This window comes from Cyprinodon variegatus, unplaced genomic scaffold (genome assembly GCF_000732505.1).
Source record: "Cyprinodon variegatus isolate N-32 unplaced genomic scaffold, C_variegatus-1.0 Scaffold67, whole genome shotgun sequence".
NCBI classification, from domain to species: domain Eukaryota; kingdom Metazoa; phylum Chordata; class Actinopteri; order Cyprinodontiformes; family Cyprinodontidae; genus Cyprinodon; species Cyprinodon variegatus.
The window spans coordinates 488,237-512,159 of NW_015150520.1; the positions used below are offsets into that span (position 1 = coordinate 488,237).

Sequence of the window (23,923 nt, forward strand, 5' to 3'; positions counted from 1 at the left end):
AATCATTTGTACTACAGATGCGATCATAAAATTGGTGTTACAAGCTTAGATTAAGAAAAATGTACATACTTTTATAACAGCAAGTATTATTTCTTACTGTTATTTTTAATCAGATTTTTATTTACACGCGAATAAGTATATACTAATTTAAAAACGTAACATTGGTTGATCTTTATATGGTGTTGTAAAACAGTAGTGTAAAAACGATTTTTTTAAAACTATGTATTTATTGAAAACACCAGCTGGAGAACTGGGTACTTTTATCGGACTATAACAAATAAACCGAGGGACTTTCCTTAGTCCATGGTCAGGTCACGCGCTTAGAACTGAAAATCCCGAGTCCTGTGGCAGTACGTGAATGCTTCATAATTCATATCCAATGAGACCCCGCCCTGTCCACACTCAACGTCTGACCGTCCCTCTCCCCGGATTCTTGTCATCGTTGCCCCGTCTCGCCTTGCTGATGTCAGGCGGATAGATACCAGTTTTTCTTCTATGCACCAGTCCGCTAGCTCCAACTGGAGAGCTAACGGCCGCCACATGAAATGGGATGATGTAGCTGGATAACCATGGGACAACTACGCAGTACTTTAGCATGCTAAGCTAACGCGAAGCTAGTAAGTAGACCGAGCCAGAGAGTGGAAGCTAACCCAGACTAGTGTTCACCTGCGGGCTGTATGACTGCCACTGCCGTGGTTAGCTAACAGGATGGAAAATGGGAAGGAAAACGGCTCCGGGGCGCTTTCAGTTTCATCAGCGCCACAGGGGACAGTAGACTCTACCGGGGACTTGGTGAAGCAAAGCGGATTATCCTCGCTCCCCCATGGAAAGAGACCCTCCATCGCGGAGGATGAGGGTGGGGGCGCGGAGGCGAAACTCTTCGGGAAGGGACTCGCAGCCACCTCCCTTCTTCAGATTGCCATCAGAAACGGGATTTATCAGAACCAAGTTGCCAACGCTACGGGGAAAAACGGCAGCAATCCCTCCGTGAAAGCCGCCAACATGTACGGTTTGACGTCGGCCAACAGCAACACTTCGGTAAACTCGCTGCTGAACAGGCGGCGGCACAGACACAAGAGGAATCTGTCTCTGGGGGCTCCGCCTGGGGCGTCCTCTGCTGAGGCGGCCAGCCCCGCTCCATCAGCCTCGCCCCTGAGCACCCTCAGCTTGGACAGAAAGACCTTCCTCCGGCAGAAGCAGTCAAAGCGGCTCCAGGCCGCTGACAAGTCATGGGTTAGATCCGACCTCCAGAGAGGTTGTATTCACGTCCACGACTGGCTCACACCCTCCATTCCGCGCCCAGTCCTCTGCAGCGTGGACACCACAGCCAGAGAGGTTGCCACTAAACTAGAGGGAAGCAAATCTGGGGCTGTGCTGAGAATCAATTGCAAACCTGCTGCTGAATCTGACATGAATGGACTCTGTAAAGACAGCAATGGACACACTGATACCCTGGATGGGAAACATTCTAAATTGGAGGAAAACTCTAAGATTTGTCCTGAAACTAAGATGCCTTCTAACTTATTTCTTGATGAAAAAACTGGAAGTAACTCTTCCTCTGAGATCTGTTTGAATGACATCGGCCTTGATTTGAGCCAGAGCGCCGCAGACTGTTTTGGAGCATATTCAGGCTCCGATATGGAGAGCAGCACCTGTGAGGACTTCAGCCCAGGTGGATCCAGGAGCACAGAGCACCGAGACTCCCTCAGTGAAAGCCTGGGTTTGGGCAACGACTCTTCGGTGCTCAGTCCCACCTGCGACAGTGCTACAGAGGGACCCGACTCGTTTGAGAGCTCCTCGGATGAACTAGAACTCACCTCTTCCCCAACACACTCAACTGACAACTCTACAGCAGACCAGCCGCCATCAGAAGCCCATGACAAAGACCACACCCAAACAGCCATCGGTGATACTACAAATACCAAAGCTCCTTCCAGATACCCCAGCAGCTCTCTGACCCGGCCCCTCACCAGCCAGCCATCTATCCAGCCTGACCAGCAGGTCCCCGGAGGCGGTGGAGAATGGCCTGAGCATCTTAATACAAGTCCAACCCCAGCCCTCTTCATCCAGCTGCATGGGGGAGTGGTGCGGCGGCTGGCGGATGATGAACGGCCTCTGCAGATCCTCAACCAGTACCTGACTAATCTGGGGTTCGAGGATGAGTGGAGGGTGCAGGAGGAGGGGATGAATCCAGAAATTGGCTGCCTTATTCGCTTCTATTTTGGTAAGCAACCCGTCGTTAGTATAAATTAGATTGATTAACCTCTGTCATCTTAAATTAGAAGTCATGTCAAGCGGTAAGAAACCACAGGCCACTTCAGCAGTGCTTGATTTGTTTCCACTCATTGTTTATCCGTTCTGGATGCTCTCTGAGTGCTCTCATTGTGTTTGGTCTCTGGGATGAGTGTATACAATTGTCCTGCCTGCACAATACCCAGTGTTGTGCCTTTAAAGCAGCAGCAGCCCCTCTGCCTGCTGCCTAGTAAGATGACACACCAGAAAGTAACAGGTGTGCTCCCTCAGCACATTGAGGAGTGATGCTCAGTCTGTACACATCAAGCTTCTCTTCTTAACCCCCCCTCTCTCTTGTTTTTGTTATTGGTAATGAACCTGTTTTGCAGACAATCTGGGTAAGGAGTCGGGAGGGGGAAAAAATATGCCTGATCTCCTTTTGGGATTAACACAACTGGATATTGTTTTTTTGACCTTGTTTTTTACACCATCAACAAAGACCACAGAGATAAAGCATCAGGACCTGATGGCTTGGCTTAGATGTCATATTTTCCACATAGTGGTTTTGAAATTAACAAAGCAGATTATACAGATTTCCTCTCAGAAAACCCTCAATAGGCTTTCTCTTCCTTTTTTTTTTTTTTTTTTGTTGATGTAGCTACCCACACAGTAAATGAAAATACAGTTTCATGATTTTTAACATCGTTATTAAAATTAACTTATTTGTTATTACTTGAAATTAGGCACAATTAGGCAAAAGTAATTTCTTTACTATTGGAAAAATGGGCATTTCAATGAGCTGAAATCTTGCCTGCTTAAAGCAGCTTTGTGTAACTTAACCAACGGCGAGCTTTTAGCTAGCAATGCATACGGACGTACATTTTACGCCCTTTACCAGAAATATTAGAAATGTTACGCCCTGTTTTTGGGATGTACAGCTTTGGTACAACCTAATTTCCCCTGGAAACTCTGCTCAAATGTTCCAAATTTAACAAGTAGCAGAAGCGAGCAGAAGTTTTGCTGCCCGATGCGCCACATAAACCAATTAGAGAAGCTGATCAGGGAGACAGACACAGCACTTCTTATGCAGACCGCTATGATAACTTCTCTGAAACTGTTTATTAACGCCTAAATTAACTTAAAATGTTAAAACCTACCAGCAAAATATGTTTGATTGTATTATTCTGGTTCCTGCAGTTTGTAGCAAATACTTGAAATACGCATCTACTTCCAGACGCCAAGAACAGTAGGGGGAAAAAACTCCAAGAGGCGACCGGGCCTGAGGTAGCTGCTGCTGCTGGGGAATTCCAGTGACAGTGCACCAACAGTATATGGGGGTCTGTGCACATCCGACAGCAAAATATATTATAATAATATTATAAGGCAGGATCGTAATCTTGATGAACTGACTGCACAGATGATGACTTGAGTTGGACTTTTTTTCATAAAAATATATTAAAACTACTTTTTACCCACTGATCACAGAAAATATAGCAAATCCAATATCTGCCATTGAACACAGAAGCAGCATTAGACACACCTGTACACACTTTACTTGCTTGTACACTGACTTTTATCTGTACGAGCTTCAAAAATGAAGCAGCAGATGTATTTTTGCTGCTCAAATCATGGTGTGGACATAGCATTACTTTCTGATTGTTTGAATTAACCTATGAAACATAATATTGTACCTAAAAAGGATCTCATGTCTTCCTTATGGAATTTCCACCTCTAGTCAAGCACACATGCTTCCCATAATTAGAACAAAAGTTGTGTTGTAAGAAAGACAAAAAGTTAAATGCATTCCACCTCAAAATGCAGGAAACAGCATCTCAGTCAATTATTACTAAAACAGAGGACAACTGTCAGCAACAACAACTGGTATGAGAACGACTGACTAATGTAATATTAACCAATGAGAGTGCCATCAGCATGCCAGTATCTGATATTTTAGATGCTGGGCAATATAATCCAATATTAGTTTTTTGGCCAATATGGGATCAGGACACCTTTAGCATCAGCCTTATAAATGCTGTATCAGTAGGTCTTTACACTGTGTTGGTTTGAATTTTGTTAGTGTTTTGTCTATGGTGCTGCAGTCCTCCACTGCTTTTTACAGCTAGAAATAAACGCAAACAAATATTAAGCTAAAAAGGTGATTAAAAGCTGATTTTCTTTTTTTTTTTTTTTATACATTTAAATAAGCTAATTCTGCAATGTCTTATTTTATGTTTCCTTTTCTTTGAAATGACGGCAGAAAGCAGGAATGCACCTCTGGCTTTGGCTGCTTGGTGTTAAGAAATCTCTTGATGGCTATAAAATGGGTAAACATTGCAATGAGAATGTTAGTCAAGTTATCTGCATATTTTCTTCTCTTATTCTAATGTACTTCCATCAATCTGTGACCTTTTAGCTTTTTTGGCAATGTCCTTTATATCCATTGGGAACGTCTGCTGCTGTGAGACTCTTCAGCTAGATAAAATAGCTCATTAGTATGAAAATACATAACTAACAGATATTGCACTCTAAACAGTAATTTGCAATACAGCTATTGCACACATTCTAATTGTGATTAATTCCTCAAAGTGCTTCTGTCCTTGTCCATTTCAAAGCACTAAACCTAAAGGAAACAACCAGGACACTTCAATTCATTTTATTTTTTACAACACATGTAATCTCAAGGCACTTTACAGTTCACCAGATCATACAGTCAAATTGATTCAAAGTTTGACTCGAAGGCAATCCCTCACACTAAGCATGCTTGTAGCGACAGTGGAGAGGAAAACCTCCCTTTTAACAGGAATAAACTTCCAGCAGAACCAGACTCGGTGTGAGCGGCCATCTGCTGAGGCCGACTGGGGTTCAAGTAGACAGAAATAGAGAGACAAAAGGCGGCCCCATCCAGGAAACACACAGCCAGGCAAACAAGCTCCGAGTCAGCTCCCATGTCGGAGGATGTAGAGAGCACATCCAGTTAGTCACAGTCAGAGAAACAGGACTACACTGGAAAACATTCCGATCTCCAACATCTATAAACAAAAATGTTGATGGTAGCAGCACAGCTGATATTTCTCTCCAGGATGGAGTCACAGCCAAACAGGAACAGACCAGATGAAGCTACTATGATTAAAAGCAGAGAGAGCATAACGGTAGAGATTGAACTAACAGATTCTGCAGAGTGGAAGAATAGAGATAGAATGATGAAATGGGGGTCCCTATGTCCTCCAAAAGTCTAAGCCTATAGCAGCATAACTATAGAGATAGCTCAGGATAACGTGAGTCACTCTAACTATAAGCTTTATCAAAGGAAAGTTAAAAGTAGACAGGGTGTCTGCCTCATGAACTAAAACTGGTAGTTGGTTCCACAGGAGAGGAGCCTGATAACTAAAAGATCTGCCTCCCATTCTACTTTTAGAAATTCTAGGAACCACTAGGAAACCTGCAGATTGAGAGTGAAGTGCTCTGTTAGGAACATAAGGAACAATCAGATCTCTGATATAAGATGTAGCTTGGCCATTTAAGGCTTTATATGTGAGAAGGAGGATTTTAAATTCAATTCTTGATTTAACAGGAAGCCAATGATGAAAAGCTAGGATAGCAGAGATATCTCTCTTTTTAATTTCATCAGAGTTACAATAGTCCAGCCTTGAAGTAACAAACGCATTGACTAGTTTCTCAGCATCATCCCTGGACAGGAGATTTCTAATTTTTGCAATATTCCACAGATGAAAGAAGGAAATTCTAGAAACTTTGCCTTTTTTCTGTTGTGGTCACACCAGGGGTGTGCCCCAATATAAGACAAAAAATGAATGTTATGAAAGAGAACCTTCCTTTTTTTAGATGGGAAATTCAAAATGCATTTAGTTGCCCCTTGGTGCTCTTTGTTGTTGAAACACCTTCTGTGTTTCTGCTGTCACCCTCGAGTTTTGCTCTTGGTGGCAGCCAGCCATGTAGACAATGCAGATGTAGCTCGGATAGGTTGATTTATGTGACTGACATGAGAAGCAGTCATGAGACGCAATGAGATGACAACTGTGAATCACTGACATCCACTCCAGTATCATGAGTGATTTATGTCCCTTTTTGTTCTTCCTCTGAGTGACTCAATGGGATGTTTTTAAGGAGTTTGGAAGTAAAATTCCTTGCAAGATTATAAGAATTTCTACACAGTTAATGTATCAGTGTTAAAATAGTACTTTAAGAGCACAATGTGCCCCCCCTGGAATTGGTGTGGGACTGAATGTACTTTTAAAGTGTTACTTTAAAACTGAAACGTTTACTGTGTAAATGTCGGGGGTGTGTGGTTCGTCTTGTTCTGACTAAGGGATTTTGTCACCGCATGCCAGCAAAGCGCATGCTGCCACGTGCACACATCTTTCTGTTGTACTGACTGGCAGTGTGCTGACAGAAAGATAAAAGTGACCTAGGGGGAACTCGGATTTCACCTCCTCAGTGTTACGGATCTGTCAGACAGCCAGAGGTGAAGGCTCCTCCTCCATTCAGAGGTCGGAGCTTTAACTCACAAGGTTAAAAACTCAGATTCCTAGTTGGGTTGGAGCTCATAGTTTGATTGTAATCAGAGGCAGAGTTGTGGTGCTGCTAATGCTGTCACAGAAGTATGAGTGGCCGCTTAATAAGAAGCAGGATGTCCTCTAAATGGTGAAATAGAAGGAAGGAAAGGGCATGTATAATAACAAAACACATGTGTACACCGCCCAGGGAAGGGTGGATCCACACATCATTTGTTTCACAGTATTGTTCATATCGAAACAGGAAGATAGCAGACTGTTTCTGTCAATCAAAATAGAAAAAGTTTTATTTATCTGGTTATTTAAGCTTAAATCAGTTTAATTTTTATAAGTATGAGCTGCAGATGAGGTTTTTGTACATCTTGATTCCTCTTCAAAACCAATAGCTATCAGCTAGTGAAATGTTGGATCTGTGGAGATCATAAAGTAACCTTTTCAGGATCTGAGGGTCCTGAATAGATTACTGAGAAAAAATAACTTTAATTAGAGTATTGAAATAAGATGGGTTAGGTTAAAAGGGGATTTAAATTGGAAGGTTTCTTTGAAAGAAATCTTAAATCTACCATTTTTATTCTGGGGATATTATTTTATTATTTTTGGGATCATTTACGAGGAATGAAATTGTTTCATATTTATGTTAGTCTTCCCAAATTGGCAATGTAGAGGGCCAAACCAGACAGAGATGTTTTTTGTTTTTTTTGGGATCAATATGTTTTTTGGACTTGTAAACTAATTAAAAGTACCTAACTTTGTACCATTATAAATATCCCCCACTGATGTATAAAAAAACATTCCTACTTTGATGTGAAGTTTTCTTTCATTTCCCTCAGTAAATGCAGAAGCCATGCTGACTTCTGGTATTCAACCAAAATTGTTCCCAATATTTCTAAAAAAAAAAAAAAAAAAATGTATTTTGGTAAATTTGGTAAAGTCCTAAAATATTGAGGTTATTTATTATTAATAGTTATTTTAAATGTGTGCATCTTTTCCATTTTTTATGATTAATTTGGGATCCCGTAAGGTTGGTCTGTTGTTCCTCCAAAACCAGCATATTTTATATCAAACAATTTAAGCATTCTTAAAGAACTTTCAGTTTTGGTTGAGTTTGGCTTCCACCAGTGAAAAAAGGTGTATTTTTTTGCCCGAAGGAAGAAGGCATTTCCCATGAGGAACAGCGCACAGAGTGGTCAAAGTCTGATCTTCCAGTCGCCTGCAGTTGGATTGAACTACATTTCTGTTTCCAGTGGTTATGTGAAAAATGAATATAGATCAGATATTGAATGTAATTGTGGAGTAACAATGTCATTTGACTATGTTGAAAATGAGATACCGGTACATTTAACTTTGGTTTTGTATCGTATTCCTTCAGTGCTTCACTGATTAACGCATTAAGTTGGTGAATTAGGTTTATCAAAAAGTAAGCTGTAGAACTAAAAGAGTTAAATGACAGAGTTTTCAAGAAAGGGGTGAAAAACACATTTTAAAAAGACATATAGTCATTTTTTACAGGAAAATATCTTTAAAATAGCCTATGTATTTCTGTTCCCGTGCTGTTCTAGTGCATCCTTGTTAAATGGGTCTGACCCAGCAAACAATCAAAGCGTTATATTCAAGATGGATTTTGTGGATACTCAAAAGCGACCAGCGTCCAGCTCAAGTCAAAAACCAACAGCATCCCCACATACGGTGTGAAAACTACAAAAAAAGAAATATTATTATGTATGGGTGTAAGCCGCAGTAATGAGCAGAAGAGTGCTGCGGTTCTTTGTTTTTACCGCAGGTGACAGAATCATTAGAAAAGCCTTAATGCCTCTTTATAGATAGACACTTCTATTAACAATTAGGGGTTTCTAAAGTGTTTCTCATAATCTTTGCGTTTATCACTCCACCTGAAACAAGGATAAAGTGACATGTTAATCTCACCGTATCTATGCCAGGCCTATGTGTGGTGCTGGAGCTGCATTCCATTTCTGTGCTTGTTTGCTTTTGGGAATAAAACAAATATTAACAGAACAATTTCTTTATGATATAAACTTGTGTTAAGAGAAGCTTCTGCTTTCTGGCTCAAAATTCTCCCTTTTTTAGATGTTTTTCACTAAAGAAAAAGAAGTGCAGCTCTTTGAAAAGGCTCCTGATAGTGCTGCCCTGCTCCCCCGCAGAGTCAGGGGTAAGGTTGGTGTCTGGGTCGCTGCTAGAGCAGGCAGGAGAATTGAGGTTCTTGTGTTGTAAGAAGTTGCGTAACAAGCTAATCTGATTTCAGGCCTCTTTGTGGTTCAGGCCCTTCATGGGTCTCACTTTCTCTTGTTCCCTGTTGGATTTGATCTGGCAGTTTTAGTAGAGCGTATACAGTGGCTGTGAATGCAGAGAAATTTGAACACACCGGGTAAAATGGACTGCAGGAAGTCGTGCCAGCCTGTAAACCCTCCTGTCGTTTTTTGTGTGTGTGTATTTTTTTAAACCTTTTAAAAACAACCAATCCATCCAGAAAGACTGCTCTCTATTAAAGCCATGTAGCCCATTGAGCTTTAGCGCTCTTGCATAAGAGTTTTCCCCTTTTTTTTTTAAAGGGACACACGGAGGGAGTTAATCCACAGTAACCCAAATATCTAAAAACAACAGTAACAGAAAAAAAAAAAAAAGCTGTCGCCAGCTGAACAAGTCTGATCATTAATGATCTTCAGTGTCATTTAACCCCCCTGTCTCTGTTTCCCAACAGGTAAGCCTCGCAGCGTGGGGGGTTCTGAACGCCTGCAGCTCTCTGGGGTGTTCAACGTGCGGAAAGGGAAGCTGGCCCTGCCGGTGAACCGCTGGTCAAAGCGTCAGGTCACACTGAGTGGAACCTGTCTTATTGTTTCCTCTGTGAAACACGCCCACACAGGGAAGATGCACATCCTGCCTCTCATTGGTGGAAAGGTAGGATGTGTGCTGCTGGTTTTAATCATATCAGGCCTCCACTACTGTAGGGTGGCTGTTGTTTGAGAATATATAATTTTTTTTCCTCTTTTTTTTTTTTTTTGTGGTTTGGAAACTTTTCCCCTGTGTCCTGAGCTTTTGAGTACTCACTGAGATTCACTTAGGTTTTTTATGTCTTTTTATTTTAGTTTGAAATAAAGCCTCACCACTAAAATAACATTTAACAGTCTTATTTTGTATGTTAAGATTTTCCTGTAGTCTCTCAAATAATTCTTAAGTGATTGTCCCCCATAGTTTCTTAAGGTCCTGTGTTGTGTTTCTTTTATTTAAACCAACCTGGTTTAGAAGAAGGGGGGTAGTTGTAGTAGACGCTGGGAACTGAGGTAATCCTTTGTTGCAGGTGGAAGAGGTGAAGAGGCACAGCCACTGTTTGGCCTTTAGCTCTGCCGGTCCCCAGAGTCAGATCTACTATGTCAGCTATGACTCCTATGCTGAGCACCTACGCTGGCACAAGATGGCCTCAAAGGTAGGAACTCCAGATATTTGAAAGGTTTAATCTTTGGGAAAAGCTGCACTCTTATTCTTAAGGGATCACCATAAATCAGCAGTTATCTGATCCTGTGTTATAAAAAGCTCCTGTAATCACTGCTTTATAAACTGCGTTGCCTGTGACAAAATTTTCTCAAAGCACACAAAACTAGCCTCTATTTTTAAAGTTCTACAGTGCAGTTTGTGGTCACAACGGTTCCCAGTTTACAGCAGACATAAAACAAAGACAACACACTGACAACAAGTATCGTGGGTTGTGTGAAATCCTATTTTTTTGCGTTGCCGTTCACATTTCCAAATATATGCGACTTGTATGTGATCTCCTGTGTGAACTGCATTCATAAAACCTAAGTGTCCCGCATGCGCAGTAGAGGACGCAGTGACCTCAAAAGCAAGCGTGCTCTGTGTTTATGGAAGTAAACATGGATGGTAGTACAGGGGAACATCTAGCGATCTTGCCCAACCTTAAAAACTCAATCTTTCCAAGATGGTTAAACATAAATACTGCTATCGGCATTATCGTCCACCGTTGTTGTTGTTTTTCTTGCCACTTCTGCGTAGCAAGAAGCAGAAGAGTGACCATTGTTGGGTATTAATGACATTTGGGTTGGATGGATGCGACCTGGCTGTTCAGACTGTCATGAAAAGATTGGATTTGTATCGGATTCATGACCACATAGCCAAGCAGCCTGGGTCGCATTGGAAAAAATCGGATCTGTGTTGTTCAGACTATCATGAAAAGATCAGATACAGGTCGCATATGCGCAAACAAAAATCAGAATTTGGGTCACTTCAGGCTTCGATGTGAATGTAGCCTTAGTCATATACTGCGACACTGAATACTGAAAACGAGAAGCAACAACAAGATTAAAGCATTGTTTTTATGTTTCTGTTATCTCAAAGTAAAGTGTTTTTTTTTTTGGTTTTATTTTAAGGAAACCAGCATCTTATTATCTTAAATTAGCTCTTTCATGGAGCACTGTAATGTGTCATAGGGAATCTAGACCCAGACTCTAACAATTTGTTCAACAAACGGTTAAGAATGTTTTTAAACAGACATGCCCTTTAAGTCTTGTTGTTCTTTCCGTCTCTCCTCAGATCGCCTCCCAGAGGGTGAACTCTGTGGACCTGTCATGCTGCAGCCTGGAGGAGCTGCCCACTCAGCTCTTTTACAGCCAGGACCTTACACACCTCAACCTCAAGAACAACTTCATGTCTCTACAAAAAGGCATCCCTGCACTCACCAGGTGAGACTTGCAGTCTGCTCTAGCGTCACACTCCTGGCCACATGGGTTTCCATCTGATGTGTGTGGATGCCATGGTTATGAATGAGTTTAAAAGAGCCGCATTAGAGATGACAGATTTGATGTCGTGTGACCTCAGTAGTCCGGGGGTCTCTCTTTTTATTAAGCTCAACATCCTGAATTGGTTGTGGCAGCTGCACTGTCCTCTTAGCCTTAGGAATCTCTTCCTTTGTTTCATCTATTGCCCTCTAAACCTGAAACCACAAGCTTTAAAAGACAGATTTTTTCCCCATAAAAATTTGGAAATTATTCTTGGGGAAATAACGCAGAATTTTTCTATCTTAAAGACATATTTGGATTCAGCACCCTGGAAAATCTCCCCCTTTAAACCACAGTTGGAATATTTTTTTGGTCAGGCTAGAAACCAAAACTTTAAAGAGCTGTCAGTCCGCCTCCAGCTTGTTCTGCACAACACAGAACACGCTGAAGGCAGTATGTTGTTTGGATTCGATCAAAGATGTTCTTCTTTAGATGAGCTTTGGGGCTCATCTTACATTTTGTGTACACAGCTGCTGAGTTTTTTTTTTTTTTTCCTTGGGAGGGGGGGGGTAACGGCTAGTTTGCAATAAAAACAGCTCGACTGAAGACATTTTTTTCAGGTCCAAACTCCCCATGTGCCTCCGTTGTTTTCACCCACAAGAAACTCGCTACAGTGACGTCACTGACAGCAAATTAATCAAAGCCATTATCAGAAAAACTGTGTTATCACCACATATTTCCAACTTTGTGTTCAGTTGAAACCTCTTGATTTTGAGTTTATGTTGAATGAAGACGACGCTGGAGGCTGACATTTACCCGATGGAAATTCACATGCATACACCACCATTGTTTCTGGATAAACACCCGCTTCCCGGGAAGGGTTTCCCGCAGGGTTTTCTCTGTCCTATGGATTGCCAGTAACTTTCCTTTCTGAAGGGCTTTCACTTCCTTTAAACTCGACTAGTTTAGCATTTAAAACCATTTGTAACTTATATAGTTTTATTCAGATTTCTTTTACTTTTGAAACAGTGAGGTTAAAAATACATTACATAATGAGCTTTGCCATTTTCCTTTATAGAGGTGATTTTGTGTAACTAAGAATGCGTTTTTTTGGGGGGGTTTTTGGCGTTGCTTAAATTAGACTGTGAGAGTCTGATCCTAGCAATGATGATTATCTGTTTTTCTCTGACTGTTCCCCTGTGTCTCTCTCCATCTTTAATTTGCGGTCATCCATTTTTCTCTCTAGGTTCTGTAAACTGAGAAGCCTTAATCTGTCCAATAATGCCCTTTCTGAGTTTCCTCTGGCGCTGTGTGACATCCCCTCGCTCACAGAGCTCAACCTGTCTGGAAACCGTCTCTCCTGTCTGCCTGCAGAAGTAGGAACCATGCACAAGTAAGTGAGAACCTAAGGGCCACAGTGAGCATTAAAACGCTGTTTCATCCACACAGTTTTTCTCACTGAGCTCCGCGCTGCTGACAGAGACGTTGATGCTAAAGCATCGGTCCAGAATAATCCCTCTGTGTATTAGATGAACATTTGGCTGAGAACCAAACATGTGTCCTGTCAGTGCAGAGATTTCAGCTACAATGCAGAGTCATGCTGATGCTGTCACTGCAGGGAGGAATTAAAGCAGAAGGATCTCCAAGGACTGTCAATTGTCAGACATTGTAGACATTGGGCTGCTCAGTGGCGCAGTGGGTAGCACTGCTGCCGTACAGCAAGTAGGTCCGGGGTCTTTCTTACTTCGGCTTCCCCCCACAGTCCAAAAACATGACTTTTAGGTTAATTGGTTTCTCTAAATTCTCCTTGGGTGTGTATGAATGGTTGTTTGTCCTTTTTGTCTCTGTGTTGCACTGCGACGGACTGGCGACCTGTCCAGGGTGTACCCTGCCTCTCGCCCATAGACAGCTGGAGATAGGCAGGCACGGCAAATTTATTTGTATAGCACAATTCAGTACAAAGACAGTGCAAAGTGCTTTACATGATTAAAATATAGGAAAATAAAACAGATTTAAAAGATAGGCACCAGCACCCCTTGCAACCCCGCTTTGGATAAGCATGACAGAAAATGGATCGATGGATCTCCAAGGACTGTCAATTGTCAGACATTTTAGATATTCACAGAAGGGTTAAATATTTCTACACACTCAAAGGATGGGACCACAAAAGCATTATGGCTGGATTGTCTTATTGAAAATATTTATAAATTATGTCACAGTTTAAAATAAGTTCAGTTATGACTATTAAAGAAATCCTTACCAGGCACTCTGTGCATATTTCTGCCCAGAAACACAACATAAGTCAGACATCTCCTTACACCAGAAATGTTAAAGCACTGAAACCTAAGTAGCTAAAGTATGAAGACCTTTAGCAATTCACTGAGAAATTGACTAATCAATTGGAATCTATGAATTACATGCAGGACTGGCCTTTCCTCCATTATCAGCCAGTCACCAAAAGAAACAGAACTTTTGTCCCATCAGGGAATTCTCTACTTAAGGAAGACATAAAAGCACTCCAAGGTGTTGAGTGAACACGATGCTTTTGACTATTTTCGATAAATCTGTGTAAGCAGAGAAGGAGCAAGAAGCCGGAATAAAGCCTTTCTTCTGCCAAGTCCAGTCAGCTATTCCTTCAAGCTACGACTTAAGCAGTGAGGATGAACTAAGCAGATGACAGAAACCTGAATATATTATGGCAGAGTTGCTCTTTTTTTGGTCCTTTAGGGTTTCTGGTGTCCAGTTATACCCATCATTCATATCTGTCATCAAGAAATATTGGAAGCCATTTTGTATTCTCACAGTTGATGAGTCTACTAATGCTCCCTCCAAGAAATAATCACAAATCAATTAAAAGTTTCTGTGCAAATTCAGTAAATTAATTTAAAAAAGTTAATCATAGCTATTAAGTTGGACATCAGTGTGGTTTTATTTTGAATCGATTTATTAGGGAAATATCAAATACTGTGCATCTGTCTGCTTTATTTTGAGGGGTGCAGAGAAGAGGGAAAAGGGAACTGTAATCTGCCTTGTAAGGGACTATTTTCTAATCCTCTTTGGTGGGATTTTATTTGTACCGAAAGCTGTGTTCCACAACCTAGAAGATTTGACTGTGTTTTAATGTTCCTGTGAAGCAGAAAGAGACTGCTTTCTAACCTGACCCAGTTTTGGATAGAATCCTTGGTTTACGTAAAAAAAAAAAAAAAAAAGTTTCCAAGCTTGTTTAATTCATGTAAAAACTAAAAGGCAGAATCTATGCAGAGTCAGCACTGCTTATAAATCAGCTGACAAATGACCTCCTTTTTAGTTCTGACTACAGTTACAGTCTGACTAATTGTTTCCATCATCATGATTCATGGTTAACCGACATGTTCTGTCACTCTTAGTTGTTCTAAGCCTGTGCCTGTGTTTATGATCTGTGATTGTGTGGATGTGAGACTACTGTGTTTACTTTTTTTTACTCTCTCCTCCGTCCAGCTTGCAGAATCTCGTCTTGGATGGAAACAGTTTAAGTTCGCTGCCTTCAGAGCTGGGCTCTCTGGAGGGCCTGACCTTCCTCAGCTTGTCCTTCAACTATTTCAGCTGTGTCCCTCCCGTCCTGGAGAAGCTCAGAGGCATGGAAAAACTCTGTCTAGCAGGAAATCGGCTCTCTTTCCTGGATATGGGTGGGCTGCAGTGGCTTCCTGCTCGATACATAGATGTCAGGTAAGAAATGGTGCACTGACTAAAACGCTTTTTGAAAGGTGAGCTTTCAATTAAACCAATTGAAACACTGGATTTCTCTGCAATGTTTGTAATTCAGGCTGAACCGGCTTCACAAAGTGGCCGTGGCTGATTCAGAGCTGCTGCTTCACATCATCCAGCTGGACGTGAGAGATGCTGGCCTCCAGGAGCTTGACGTCATCTGTTTGGGGAAGCTGGAGCTGCTCCGCTGTGACAGAAACTCCCTCTCCTTCCTCAGAGTCAGCGGCCACGCCCTAAAAAGCTTGCATGCCAGTCATAATGGTAGCAACATTTAAATTATGGTGAGGTGTGAAACGGATGACGCTGGATTCATGGCATTTACCGGGATGCTGTGCTTGTTCTTCCAGAGTTAATGCAGCTGGAAGTGCAGCCTGCACCAGAAAATCTGACAGTTCTGGACCTCTGCAGGTAAGAAAAAAAAGGCTTTCCTTCTCACAGTGTTTAAGAGCTGATTGCTGACTGGGTCTGTTTTCTTTAAGGAACAAGCTGAGATGTGTCCCAGACTGGTTGTGTGAGAGTAGAAGACTGGAGGTGTTGGACATTAACCACAACTGTGTCACAGAGCTCCCTGTATGGTGAGCAGCACTGAAATACACGCCTCACACAACCGATACGCTCACACCATTCAGGTTACTGAATAAAGGAGAGGACATGAGGGAGAGCTGCCTAAATGATGTTTAATGAACCCGTTATGGCGAAATGGTTGGGTTAAAGATTTCTAAAACCAGATTGGTTCCTGGAAAACTTTCAGGAAAACTTAAAGAATAACAAATAACAGGGTCAAATTCTACATTCGGATCCCAATAGGGATATAGAGACCCCACAAGGGTGTGGTTTAATCATTTTTAGTTAGAATGTGCACATTTACCACACTTTGTAGCAAAAAAATCATGTCTGGCTGGATATTTATCCAGTCTTCTAGCATGGAGACTGGATAAATCTTTTACAGTAGGCATGACCTGCAAACTGTTTGACTAGTATTGATGTGTATTTGGAATCACTGTTCAAGTTTTAACCAACTAGCTATTGATCCGAGGCTTGATTAAATTATTTTGAGCTTTCTCTACAACACATCAGGCTGATTCACGTGGCAGCTGCATAGATGTAGTTCAATCCTATCCATTGTTTGTTTCTTTATTAACCTTGATGCTGGATTGTTTCTAAACTCTTGCTGCAGCTATTGATCACCTCTGCCAAGGAGGTTAGGTTTTAGGAGAGTTTGTGTGGTTTTCTGTTTGCCTATGGCAGAATAACTTGAAAAGTCATGGCAAGATTTTAATGAAAGACAATTCAGGAGGGTCCCTCGTGCCGAGGAAAAATCCATCACATTTTGGTGATGATCCAGATCATAATCTGGATACAGGAATTTTCTAAAAGATTCTCTAACATTGTGAGATAGGGATATTTGTTGGAGCAAACAGTTCCCTACTAAACCAGAGGGTGACTATTTACAGCTTCATCGTCGGACTCAAAAAGTCTGGAGGTATTTTACTGAAGACAAAAACACAAGAAAAGGGAAAGTTGTTGGTTTGTTAGCAGGACAAACTGAAAACTGATAGAACAGGTTTTATAGAAATGTTTTCCCAGAGGTGCGCCTCATGCCGAGGAACAAGTAATTTAAATTTGATAACGATCCAGATCATACCAGTCGTAGGTACAGGTGTCACAGTCACACTTTGATTCGTGGCAGAGGTCTTTGCTCTCAGATTACCTTTCTAGTTACTTTAGTAATTAATTAGTATAAGACTATTTTTTGATTAAATCTACAAATAAGTATTTTAAGACTTCATTGTGCATTTTAAATGAGTTGTAAAAGGTAAAAACATTTAAAAAAAAAAACCTATGTATACATGTATTTATTTATACATCTATATCATCTGAATATAAAGTATATTTTTAAATCTACAATGGAAAAAATTTTTTGTAATGTTTTGCCTTAATCACTCCCGTAACTAGGTTCTTCTGTCAGCTAATGGCACGTTTTGGAGTCTATCTACCATTACCCTAAGTAACCATTTGATTGGATTACTATATTAGTTTAATATTATTGGAATAATTGATGAATCCTGATTAATCGTTCATTTCCTGATCTAATATCAATTATCTTTGGTTTATAGTTTTGGTCTTCTTTCTGATTTGATGAAGAGGGCAGCTCACATAATGGTTTTTAATGTCCACAGTAGTTTGTTGATCATTTTGAAACTTTGCCTTTTGCCAATGCTGAAGTTAAAGGTTTAATATTGTATTTTTTCCCCTTCATCTTTACAGAGGTTCATCAGAAGCACTGCTGTGTTTCTTATCAGATTTTTGCCTTAGACCATTTTAACAAAAAATGTGTTTTTAATACATAAACATTGTCTTTTATTGTTGATATTTCACCTTAACTGTTAGTCTGTATAACTTATGTAGCCTCACTTGGCCTTTACAACACATTCACAACACAACTGAGGGAAATAGCTGCTCTCTTAATAAAGAAGATTCTCTGGGGAAACAATTTTTTAATTTTCTCTTCATTCAGCCACAGTCTTATCTTTTCAATCCTGTTTCCTTATGTAGCTTTATTTTAAGAAACAAACAGGATTTCCACTGACAGGTTGACAGTTAGATGACTGAGCTGTTTGTGTTGTTTGTTTAAGGCTGCTCTCCATTGAGAGTCTAAAGAAGCTGCTGGCTGGCTGGAACGATGTGTGCAGGCTCCCCGAGAGGCTGGAGAGCTCCCAGCTAGAGGTCCTGGACCTCCAGCACAATCACCTGACAGAACTCCCACACAACCTGTTTATTAAAGCACAGAGGTGGATATAATCCTCTCTTATTTCTATGGCTTTCTTTATTGTTTGCAAATTACTTAATCTGTTTTCTTATATCCACACAGCTTGCGCTACCTGAATGCATCAGCCAATAAGCTGGAAGACCTGCCTGCAGCCAGCCAGTCAGAGGATGCCTGCAGCAGCCTGGAGGAGCTTTATGTGACAAATAACAGTCTGACAGACAAGTGCATCCCTCAGTTAACAGGTCATGGCTGCCTCAGGGTGCTGCACCTCGCCTTCAACCAGCTGCAGGCCTTTACTGCGAGGTAGAATACTGTCAACTAAACAGTGTCTGTGGAAATATTCAATGATTCATTTAGATTTTCAGTGTGTTGCAATCGTAAACTGCAGATTAATCATTTGGTTAATCATCTTTTTATTTTTGCATCCTGCAGTAAACTGGCTCCGCTGGAGCAACTAGAGGAGTTAGACCTGAGCGGTAACAGGCTGAAAGCTGTGCCAACCACCATTCTCAGTTGCCGGCGGCTGCAAACACTGTCCGCCCACTCCAACTGCATCAACACCTTCCCAGAAGTGCTCCAGCTGCAGGAGATTAAGGTTTGCTCCCAGTTGTTTCACAGAAGGCTTTTAAAAGGGGTCATAGAATGATTATATAGGGTATTTGGTGGTGGTCCTTAAGGTCTCTGAATAGGGTGTGTAACATTGGTTGGGCTGAAAATGGCATATTTGCTGTTCTGTGTGTAATGCAAGCCTGGTTATAAGCCCTAGAATGAAATGACAGGTTTTCTTCCTTTTATGGTATGCTCATGAATATTTAGATGAATTGTGCGTTGATTGGTTGGTTTACAACGAGCAAAGCTGCTGAGCAAAGATGCATCATAGCAACAAGCACTCACTCACTGAAACATCAATTTGTTGATATTGTAGGGTGACCAGAAGCTTTCAAAATACCAAGATTTTGAAAGCTGTCTTCGGTAAAATGCTTAGAGCAAATGAACAGCTGAGCATCAAACTTTGCAGGGATCTTCTGATAGACAACAATAACCCATGCCTGTCGAGAGTTCGGATCCTTGGGAAGACTTGGGAAGAACCAAATAAGGCAGCATCACCGATTTGACATCAATTTTGTGCTTCTTTTGGATTCGCCCGTTTTATGGTGGAAGTTTAGAATTGTGAGATTTGCAGAGAAAGGAGGCGTTGATGGGGTTGTTATTCATCTATGACAATGGAAACTCTGTTTTGCATTGTTTGACCCCTTTAAGTTTAGGGGTGTAGATAAAACCCTAAGCATGAACCACCATTTATCAATAATGAACCTTCTTGTTTACTCCCTGATTTCACTCAACCACCTGAGCTAAAAGCTGCTTTTAGTCCTTTTTGGTAAAGTGGAAGCTCTTGGCTGTAGTTGTTTGTCTGTGCTCAGAGTCTATAACATTTCAATTTTGGATTGTATTTAAAAACTAAACAAATAATACACTCTGTCTTTCAGTGTGTGGATCTGAGCTGCAATGAGCTGACCGAGGTGGCCCTGCCAGAAGTTCTTCCACCAAAACTTCAGGAGCTGGACCTCACTGGAAACCCTCGACTCAACCTGGACCACAAGAGCCTGGAACTCCTCAAGTACGAACATGTGTAGAAAATCTTCACCAAAAACCTCAAACACACAACTACCTGTCGGATAATTATTTTTTCCTTCATACAGCAACATCCGCTGTTTCCGGGTAGATCCATCTCCCTCAGCCTCCGCTGCAAGTGAGAGTCATGGAGTCCCTGCGGTGTGGAGTCACGGCTTTACAGAGGCCTCTGGAGTCAAAAACAAGTCAGGCTTTAATTAATTTCACCTTATTTGATGCACATTTGTTTTTTCATCTATTCTTTCCTTTATTGAGTGATTTTTGTCTAGAATTAGAAGTCTTTGCTTCCTGTTTAAAGCTAAAAGGCTGTTTTCCTTCTCAGGCTTTGTGTAGCAGCTCTAGCCCAGGACACTTTCTGTGGGACTCGTGAAGCTTTGTACGGTGTCTTTGATGGAGATAGAAATGTCGAGGTGCCTTACCTGCTGCAGTGCACCATGGGAGATGTTCTGGCTGAGGAGCTGCACCGAGGGCCAAGACAGGAAGACTATATGACCAACACTTTCCTCACCATGCAGCGGTAAAGGCTCACAACACGATTCCTGATTGAGGAAGAAATCATCTACTTGTTGTAAACGTTTTTTCCTTATCGCCATCTGCAGCAAACTGGGCACGGCAGGTCAGAGGATGGGCGGCGCTGCAGCTTTATGCCACATCAGACACGACCCCGTGGCGTCTGGGGAACCAGGGAATTGCTTTACTCTGAAAGCCGCCAACGTGGGCCGGTGTCAGGCCGTACTGTGTCGAGGAGGGAAAGCTCAGCTGCTGTCCGACATCCACACGGTCAGAGAGGAGTCGGAGTACGAGAGGGTCCGACAGCACAATGCCATCATCACAGAGGTAGAATCAAACTCTTCAGATGATCTTAGAGTATCCGTTTGTTGTTTTTACTTCAGCTTAATTCACACTAATGCTCCTTTTCCACTAGAACAGACTTGGAGGGGTTGTTTCAATGTTTCAACTACCTTTTTTCCGTTTTACTACCTGCTTGTTTGAGGCTACAACTCTTCCAAGTTGCTCTAGAACATCAGACAACTGTGGGTTACTGTTTGGGTGGGAGGCGTCACTCATCACAGCATATTACAGTCATTAGTTAACAGCAATTGGATGACTAATAAAACAAGCTAGCACTCTTAATCGTTAGCTTCCCTCTCTCCATATTCTGTTTAAAAAACACATGGCTTCCCTCTGTAACCACTTGCTTCACCTCACTGCCCAGAAACTTCTCTGGTTCTCATCTTTCCCTCCAAACAACCGTAAACAGAGCAGCAGTTTGTTGTTTGTTTCATACAAATCTCATCACTTCAGACCCTGGGGCTATTTGACATATGTGTATGTTAGGTATCCATGGGAACCAGCTCACATGGAGAACATATGAGGAGTTGAGGGATACATCTCTGCTTTGTTGTAAATCAAATCAAATCAAAGCAAAATAATCACGTTTGCCCTAAGCTTGGTTTGTTAAATCTGGATTATTACTTACATCATTTGGAACATCTAATGAAATATATTAAAAGTAATGGAAATAGTTACATTTTGTTTATAATATTTGTAGAGATATCTTTTTTTAGAACATGAAAATGCCTCCCAAAAGTCTTGAAACTGTTGTTTAGAAATAATTACTTTACTGTGAAGATTTTATCAAGTTTCCTGTTTCAGAAGCAAATCATAGGCCAACTAAAAAACAGAAGTATCCAAATGATCCAAGGAATAATCAACAATGAAATGCATGTAAAGAAAAGTAAATATAAAGAACATCTTTGTCAGTTGTCAAGCTTTATTCTAATTGTAACATGAGTATTGATAACAAAAAAAACTCTGCATGTATTCTTTTTTAAGGAAATCTTATGTCTTGTGCTTGATGTGTTTGACAATAATCAACAATAATGTCACAGTTCTATGTTGTAGTGGAACCTGCAGCTATGTTGGTAAAAGTTATGTTGTAAAGCCAAAAAAAAAAACAAGATCAAAAAATGTCAAATGTTAGCTTATTCACTCTAAATGATTTTTTTATAAGTTACTTTTGATAAGATGTTTTAATAATCTTCATTCATTTACACTATTCACTGTTACTCTCTGCAGGATAACAAGGTCAGTGGTGTGACTGACTCCACCAGGATGATGGGATACTCCTTCCTCTGTCCCTCTGTGAGACCCTGCCCTCATGTCTCCACGGTGACGCTCACCCCTCAAGATGAGTTTTTCCTTCTGGGAAGTCGAGGACTGTGGGACTTGCTGTCTCCCGCCGAGGCCATTGAAGCAGTTCGAAATGTTCCAGACGCACTAGCGGCCGCTAAGAAGCTGGTGACGCTGGCTCAGAGCTACGGCTGCTCCGACAGCCTCAGCGCCGTGGTCGTTCAGCTCAACATCACCGAGGACTGCTGCTGTTTTTGCGAGCCACCCCCTCCGCCACCCAGTCCAGGACCCGCTGCTCAGCCCGCTCTGCATTCCTACTCATGCGGCAGCGATGGTGGGATCCCGCTGCCACCCGCCTCGTCTGGAACGATGAGTGAGCTGAGCAGCGAATTCAGCACCTCTGAGATGAGCAGTGAGGTGGGCTCCACAGCGTCCTCTGAGGAGCCGCCGCCACAGACGGAGCCTCTGAGCTCCCATCTTAACGCTCAAGGCAGGGCTGGCGTGCGACGACCTGCCATTGGTGGAAGTGGCGTCCAGAGGCAGTTCTCTGGTGCGCTGTCTGATAACGGCCTGGACAGTGAGGATGAGGAGCCCATCGCTGGCGTGTTCTCAAACGGCAGCCGAGTGGAGGTGGAGGCGGATGTCCACTGTCTTCTCCGGCACAACTGTGCTCAGTCTAATGCAGTGAGCAAAAACAAACCCATCGCCCCCGCTAACGAGCTTTTACCTCCCAGCCTGACCTGCCCAGCTCCCTGGCCTGTCCCTCCTTCTTCCCCGGGCCTGAGCCAGGAGGCTCGCTCAGCGACTCTGGGCCGCAGGGCTCGAGGTAACGGCTCCGTAGCCTGTCAGGGCCGCAGCCAGGATCTTATTGAGGAAGCAGCAGAAGCCCCCATCAGAAAGCAGGGGGGGTACTTCAACGCCCCGGCCCAGCCAGACCCGGACGACCAGCTGATCATCCCACCGGAACTGGAGGAGGAGGTCCGGCAGATCATCCAGCAGCAGCAACAGCAGGAGCAGATGCAGACACACAACTACCAGAGACCAGCAGACTATTTCGTTACACCTCTCTGACTGCTACCGTCAGCATCATCATCCTCTTTTCCAACTAGCTTCCCAAACCGAGTCCAATCTGCTGGCCGCTGAGCTCAAAGAAAACTAATTCTTGAGGTTTTCTTACTCCCTTTATTTTCTACTGTTAACATGCCCTGAAACACAATGCAACTTTTGTAACTTTGTTGATTAAATCTTCATGTAAATTACTTTTACCATATCTATGATATGAAGAAGCACTTTGCGTTGTAGTAGCTTTTAAGCTTAGTTCTACGTCAAACGGTACTATAAGAACCGGACCAGCGGATATTTTCCCCGTTTGGGTCGCAGCTGATGGCCTTACAAGTGTCGGAGTTAGGAACTGTTAACTAACTCCAAGGAGTTTAATACTTTAAAGTGAGTTAGTCACTGAGGCTTCACTAATGTTCTCTGAGAGAAAAGATGATTATTCCCGAAGGCTGACGACGTTCCAGGTCCGTGTTCTCTAGGTGGTGCTGCAGTGTTTGTAGTTACTAACAGCACAGAGCAGGGTTACAGCAAACAGCACAAGAGACCTACTTTTGCTAAACAATAAAGTTTTCAGATAACTGCAACATGTTGACTTTTTACTTTATTCCTTTGTCTTTTTATGCAGCTTTTATTCCCCTTCAACGATCACTGAAGGGAGCAAAAAAAGTTTCTTTTAGAAGGGCTAACTTCTCTTTAATTCCATGTTCTGTCACATTATGTCCATCAAATGAAATGATAACCTAGTAGGTCAGTCCATATGTTTAGGATTGTCTGCTGAGGGCTTTTTCACAGATGGAGAATTCATAAATCCAGAATAAGAGCTAAAACAAGAGCTAGCTTGATCAGCACATCCTTTATCTGCTTTTCTGAGCTTAAAACCAGACTGAGGAGGTGGCTATGTTAAATCAGGTGTAAATAATCCAGCAAAACCCTCATCCAGAGTTGAATAGATAAGGTTCTAGGATTATCGTAGCATTGCAGAATAAAAACCCAATGATAACTTGGTGGTACTGCTTTAGTTTAAAAAATAAATAAATAAAACTTAATATATGTTCGGAGGGATGGGCAGTATTGTTCAC

General features: G+C 41.9%; 1 protein-coding gene across 1 annotated transcript; it reads left to right on the top strand.

Annotated features, from left to right (window-relative positions):
* Positions 1-386: 386 nt before the first annotated feature.
* On the top strand, positions 387-23,421 carry LOC107083029 (PH domain leucine-rich repeat-containing protein phosphatase 1-like). The gene is made up of 17 exons (XM_015371963.1): positions 387-2,224; positions 9,478-9,674; positions 10,075-10,200; positions 11,322-11,470; positions 12,753-12,899; positions 14,984-15,211; positions 15,309-15,511; positions 15,598-15,658; positions 15,730-15,825; positions 17,887-18,042; positions 18,123-18,323; positions 18,453-18,615; positions 19,508-19,638; positions 19,721-19,837; positions 19,975-20,169; positions 20,252-20,489; positions 21,732-23,421. The coding sequence occupies exons 1-17, from the start codon at positions 709-711 to the stop codon at positions 22,854-22,856; spliced, it is 5,049 nt and encodes a 1,682-aa protein (XP_015227449.1). The 5' UTR covers positions 387-708; the 3' UTR covers positions 22,857-23,421.
* Positions 23,422-23,923: the final 502 nt, after the last annotated feature.